Below are 6000 nucleotides of genomic sequence, written 5' to 3' on the forward strand. Positions count from 1 at the left end.
TGGACAATTCCCAGTGCACTATCATTAATAAATGAAGATATCATGTAGAGAGAGAGAGAGAGAGAGAGAGAGAGAGAGAGAGAGAGAGAGAGAGAGAGAGAGAGAGAGAGAGAGAGAGAGAGAGAGAGAGAGAGAGAGAGAGAGAGAGAGAGAGAGAGAGAGAGAGAGAGAGAGAGAGAGAGAGAGAGAGAGAGAGAGAGAGAGAGAGAGAGAGAGAGAGAGAGAGAGAGAGAGAGAGAGAGAGAGAGAGAGAGAGAGAGAGAGAGAGAGAGAGAGAGAGAGAGAGAGAGAGAGAGAGAGAGAGAGAGAGAGAGAGAGAGAGAGAGAGAGAGAGAGAGAGAGAGAGAGAGAGAGAGAGAGAGAGAGAGAGAGAGAGAGAGAGGGTTAATCATGGCCCTCAGTACAAGGCAACCAATTCCTCATGGGCCCTATTTGATATTGAGTTTTGGAGATAAGACTACAATCGTTGTTTCTCGATTTCTTTCTGTCCCCTTCCCTCTCTCTCTTTTTCTACCCACTCTGTTTCTAGCACTCTCTCCATCACTTCTTTCTCTTGAGCCAGAGGTAGATTGTTACAACGGAGCCTCAGAGAAGAAAAGACAGTTCAAATGCAGACCAAACACACCCTTGTAGTGAGCGGTTCATAACGATCTTGAACCCTTTCTCCCCCTCTGGCCAAAATATTACTTCATCCACTGTGTAAACATAGGATTGTTGTACTATTTTTATTTCTACTTTGAACCAGGGTAAGAGTTTATTGATTTGAAATTCATTATATATCTGTTTTTTCAACGAGCTTTGAAGTCTGCTCCAAAAATAGAGCCTACGCAATGCTGCATGGAATAACTTTTCCCTCAGTCTGCCGAACTGTCTGCAAGAAAAATGGTTGTTGATATACATATACTGTATAGTATATTATGTTCTTTGAATGCCAGGCATTCTGCTTATTTATAATTCTTAGAGTTTAGAATAGAATATTCTAGAATAGGCAGCAAGGGGCTGTGTATTTCTAAGTTATTCTTTCTTTCTTTACATATTTTAGAGATTTCAGTGGCAGCTGTTCTTCTTGTTTAAAAAATAAAAACTTCTAATGGGGTTAGAAAGATTGGATTTGTATTAACAAACGTATTAGAGCTGAGAGAATCAGGTCATCCTGGTGTGTTTGTATTTTCTCCATCTTGGTCAGGTTGTAATTGTAAAAGAGAATGTTTTCTTAATTACCTACCTAGTTAAATAAAGGCTAAATAAATCAAATATGTTTGTGGAAGTTAGTTTTTTTTGTTGCTGCGATAAGTCTCTGTAGTGTAGAACAGGTGTAGTCGGTCTGTTTTCAGTCTTCAATTATCAACTCACCCTTACTGCCCCTCTCTAAAAATGTTTTTAAGTACTCCAGGCCCTCTTTTCATCTGAATAATGAATGTCTGTTTGTGTCTGTGTCAGTGTTTCTTGTTGTTTTATGTTTGTTGCCTATTTTATGTTCTGTACCGTCTTGTGGGGTGAGCTCATAGCTGCTCCCCTTCCGGCTACACCGCTAATTCTCCTCTCCATTACCATACACATTACGATATCTGCATATTGTCCTGTCTCTCTAGGAGCTCAAAGCCTCTCTCTCAGAGGAAGGCAGGATGAACTTGGAGGGGACGATGCCTAAATGCACATCCATTTTGTCTCCCAAATATGTTTCGACAAATAATGCTTGTGTATTCCTGATATCATTAACTTATCGTTCCCTTAACTGATATCCCCGATTTTATGTTTGAATGATATGACTTGAGTTCCCACAAAGGTGGAAAGCTGCTGTATCTGAGAATAACTCAGGCAGAAGGACTGTAATCTGGTCAGATATTGTGAAGAGAACTCCTCGGTAAACCGTAATGAATAGGCCATTCATCCCTATTCATAGCAATGGTTTGTCATTTGTCCTGCTCTACCATATGGATGTAAAATAAAGTATAACGTTCCATAACAGACAGATGGAGAGAATAATTGGGTCAGAGAAATTAGGTTGAATAATGAAAATAAGTCAAGCCTCTTGTCTGAGAGCCATGTGGTCAAAGCATGTCTTGAGTTTTAGCATTCCAAGGATGCCAACCATACTACCATGCAACCTTGTTTCTTTTCCAAGCCTAATTGCCTCTCACTCAAGAGGTCCATGCAAATCGGTATAGCACTTAACCTGTCAATCAAAGTTGAGACCTTTTTCCCCCCTTAACTTTATTCAAATCTACCCACCTACTCAAGCTGCCCAAGTCATGGTGTCTAGAGAATCTCTGTTTGACAGAGAGAAAAGCTAACCTGTTATGCTGTAATTAAAATAAGTGGGAAACACTATTGTCTTGTGTAGAAAAATCAACACAATATTTCTGTCCCTGCACTGGATGAACCAAGACACTGACTCATCACATAAATGTAGACTCCATTTCAGAAAAAGCTTTAGTTGTCTTGTAATGAATAGTCACTGCCTCCCAATTAAGCCCACAGTACAGACTATCTGCAGGTGATGTGATTGACAAGTCCTTTCTTTCCCCTTCCTTGTCCCTACACTAGCCCACTGACTCAGCAGGGGGCTTGATACAATGACATTAAGTGACATTACGCAGCCACTTCAAACAGAGGTGCCGGGTACAGCGAGGAGGGGACATGTCCTGACAAGGCTGAGAGAAAGAATGTGAGGGAATAATATAATAATATATTCCGGCCATGCTGAAGAGCCACATGCCTGGACTGTCAGCTGCAGAGGGACCATTATTATTTTTTACCAAGAATAATACTTCAGTCTACTGGCTGGCTGAGGTCCCTGTCATTCCCAATTTAATTAGTATCTAAGCGCCAGGAGAGGAGAGCAGATTGGCGGCGCCAGGCAAAGCAGGTTGAATAATAGAGTGAGGCACAGTCAGGAGTGCAGATGGATATTTTCATAGAGATCCCTTCTAAAACCAGACTTGACTGCACTGCGCTGTCAATGGGACACGTGATGAATGGATAGCCAGATAGGCAGACAGACAGGTGCTCTTTATCAGTTTGCATATAAATCTCTCTGGTTCCTTTGTTGTTTTCAGAGTCATATACAGAGCATTCGGAAAGTATTCAGACTGACTTTTTCCATATTTTCTTACGTTACAGCCATGTTCTAAATTTGATTAAATAGTTTTTTCCCCTCATCAATCTACACACATTACCCAATAATAACAAAGCAAAAACAGGTTTTTAGACATTATCACAAATGTATAAAGAAAAAAAACGATCAAATTTACATAAGTATTCTGACCCTTTACTCAGTACTTTGTTGAAGCACCTTTGGCAGCGATTTAAGCCTTGAGTCTTCTTGGGTATTTTTTTATTTTATTTAACCTTTATTTAACTAGGCAAGTCAGTTAAGAACAAATTCTTATTTACAATGATGGCCTACACTGGCCAAACCCTAACGACGCTGGGCCAATTGTGCACTGCCCAATGGGAGTCCCAATCACGGCCGGTTGTGATACAGCCTGGAATTGAACCAGGGTCTGTAGTGATGCCTCTAGCACTGAGATACAGTGCCTTAGACCGCTGCGCCACTCGGGAGCCCACTCAGGGGTATGACGCTACAAGTTTGACACATCTGTATTTGGGGAGTTTTTCCATTCTTCTCTGCAGATCCTCTCAAGCTCTGTCAGGTTGGATGGGGAGCATCGCTGCACAGCTATTTTCAGGTCTCTCAAGAGATGTTTGATCAGGTTCAAGTCGAGGCTCTGGCTGGGCCATTCAAGGACATTCAGAGACTTGTCCCGAAGCCACTCCTGCGTTGTCTTGGCTGTGTGCTTAGGGTCATTGTCCTGTGAACCTTCAGCCCAGTCTGAGGTCCTGAGTGCTCTGGAGCAGGTTTTCATCAAGAATCTCGCTGTACTTTGCTCCGTTCATCTTTCCCTCGATCCTGACTAGTTTGGCCGGGCGGCCAACTCTAGGAAGAGTCTTGGTGGTTCCAAACTTCTTCCATTTAAGAATGATGGAGGTCACTCTGTTCTTGGGGACCTTAAATGCTGCAGAATTATTTTCGTACCCTTCCCCAGATCTGTGCCTCGACACAATGTGTGTGGCTTTCCAAATCATGTCCAATCAATTGAATTTACCACAGGTGGACTCCAATAAAATTTCAAATAACCTGTTTTCGCTTTGTCATTATGGGGTATTGTGTGTAGATTGATGAGGAAAACTATTTATTTAATACATTTTAGAATAAGGCTGTAACAAAATGTGGAAAAAGTCAAGGGGTCTGAATACTTTCCAAATGCACTGTATACATTAACAGAATAATGTATTACTTTTCATTCATAAATAATGTATACAAATTTGAAATTACTCTTCCGTTTTTTGTACTCTGCAGGTAATTTTTCGTAAGATCAGTGACGTGAAGAAGGAGGAGGAGGAGCGCCAGCGTCAGAAGAACGAGGTTCAGCTGACCATCCCCCAGGACCATCCGGTCAGGAAGCTCTTCCAGAAGTTCAAGCAGCAGAAGGAGCTGCAGAGGAATCAGGGGGCGTCCTCCCAGCTGGACCTGGAGAAGAACCAGCTCCAAGTGGAGCACCACCTGCATCCCATCCCCCACAGCCTGCAGCTGTCCCACTCCAGCCTGCAGCACTCCCTGCCCCTCAACATCCAGCGGCCCGGGCCCCACTCCTCCCTGCAGGGGCTCCAGAACGGGGCTCCCCCTACGGGCTGCAGCAGCAGTGTGCTCACAGTGTCCCAGGTCACGCCCATGCAGTCTAGTCCTGCCATGGGGGAGCCGCCTCCAGTCCGGCTCAAGGTGAGCAGCAGCCCTGCTCTGGTAAAGCCTCCTGCTGCCAGGGGCTGGGGGCGCCTCAAAAACGTGGCTGCCCCACCTCCCGTGGTCAGGAAGGAGGGACTGAACAATGTAGCTAAAGCCGTTTCTGTGGAGATGCTATCTCAGAAGGGCAGGGGTCAGGAGGCGGGGCTCAGAGGAGGAGAGGGCGAGGACAACCGCCTCCATAAGACAGACTCCTGTGACAGCGGCATCACTAAGAGTGAGCTGCGTATAGACAGGGCCGGGGAGGCCCCCCTGCCACACCCGTTCGGCCCCATCCCAGAGCAGGCCCTGCAGGCTGCGCTGCAGGAGACCCGTCTGGAGCTCCGGGGGGACCTCCAGACTCTGGGTGGCCGGCTGGGGGCCCTGGAGAAACAGGTGGCTCAGATCTTCAAACTGCTGACCTCTACAGAGAAGAGGAGGCCGTCTCTACCTCTGGCCGCCACCCCCAAAACCAAAACCAAACGTCAGGACATCTTCACTGTCTCCAGACCCGTTTCCCCTGACTTGGTGGACGATGACGGGCACATCTGAAGAGGACATAACACCACTGTTCGACGTACCTTAACATTTGCACACAAACTTTTAACTCATGTCCTTCACGAGACCTTTCTTGATTGTAAATATTTCTCTATGCATGTCCAGCTGGATTCTGGCTTGCCAAAGAAACTAACAGTCTATTCAGGGGCGCAACTTTGGTTTTAGAAGTGGGGGAGACATAACCTGGGAGTGGGTCTGGGAGTCCTTCAGAATTTTTGGGGGCATCTAAAGCTAATTTCCTGCATTTCTACTAGGGCTGTTCCCGACAACAACAAACAAATATTGGTCGATCAAGAGTAGTCTTTTATTCCAACCAATCAATTGGTTGACATTTTTAAACATGTATTTTTACGCATATAGACTCTGTGTTCTAATAAATCAACTAGGCTATAAGTACTGAAATTGTCTGATACTTTGAGCACGCTGTTTGATTAAATAATTACGACACACAAATGACTCAACAGGGAGCCAGAGATCAAGATAGCCTAACCAGAAGAAAAAAATATTTTCCCCACTCGCTGCTGCTGGCCTTCGCAGATTCTCCCTTTATGCTCCTGAAGTTGCTGGTAATAGGCTACACCAGCGGTCGGCAACCTTTTCCATTTGAATTGCAAGTTTATGATACCATTTCTACCAATCTGCGTGACTGTTATGATTTT

General features: G+C 44.6%; 1 protein-coding gene across 2 annotated transcripts in view; it reads left to right on the forward strand.

Annotated features, from left to right (window-relative positions):
- The window catches only part of kcnh5b (potassium voltage-gated channel, subfamily H (eag-related), member 5b), a 97038-nt gene extending 91304 nt beyond the window's left edge, over positions 1-5734 (forward strand). For both annotated transcript variants that reach the window (XM_014190142.2, XM_014190154.2), the window contains exon 11: positions 4364-5734. In XM_014190142.2, the coding sequence (XP_014045617.1) occupies positions 4364-5335 (972 nt within the window). In that variant the 3' untranslated portion in view covers positions 5336-5734. The remainder of the gene's footprint in view (positions 1-4363) is intronic.
- Positions 5735-6000: the final 266 nt, after the last annotated feature.

Source organism: Salmo salar, chromosome ssa01, assembly GCF_905237065.1.
Source record: "Salmo salar chromosome ssa01, Ssal_v3.1, whole genome shotgun sequence".
Taxonomy (NCBI): domain Eukaryota; kingdom Metazoa; phylum Chordata; class Actinopteri; order Salmoniformes; family Salmonidae; genus Salmo; species Salmo salar.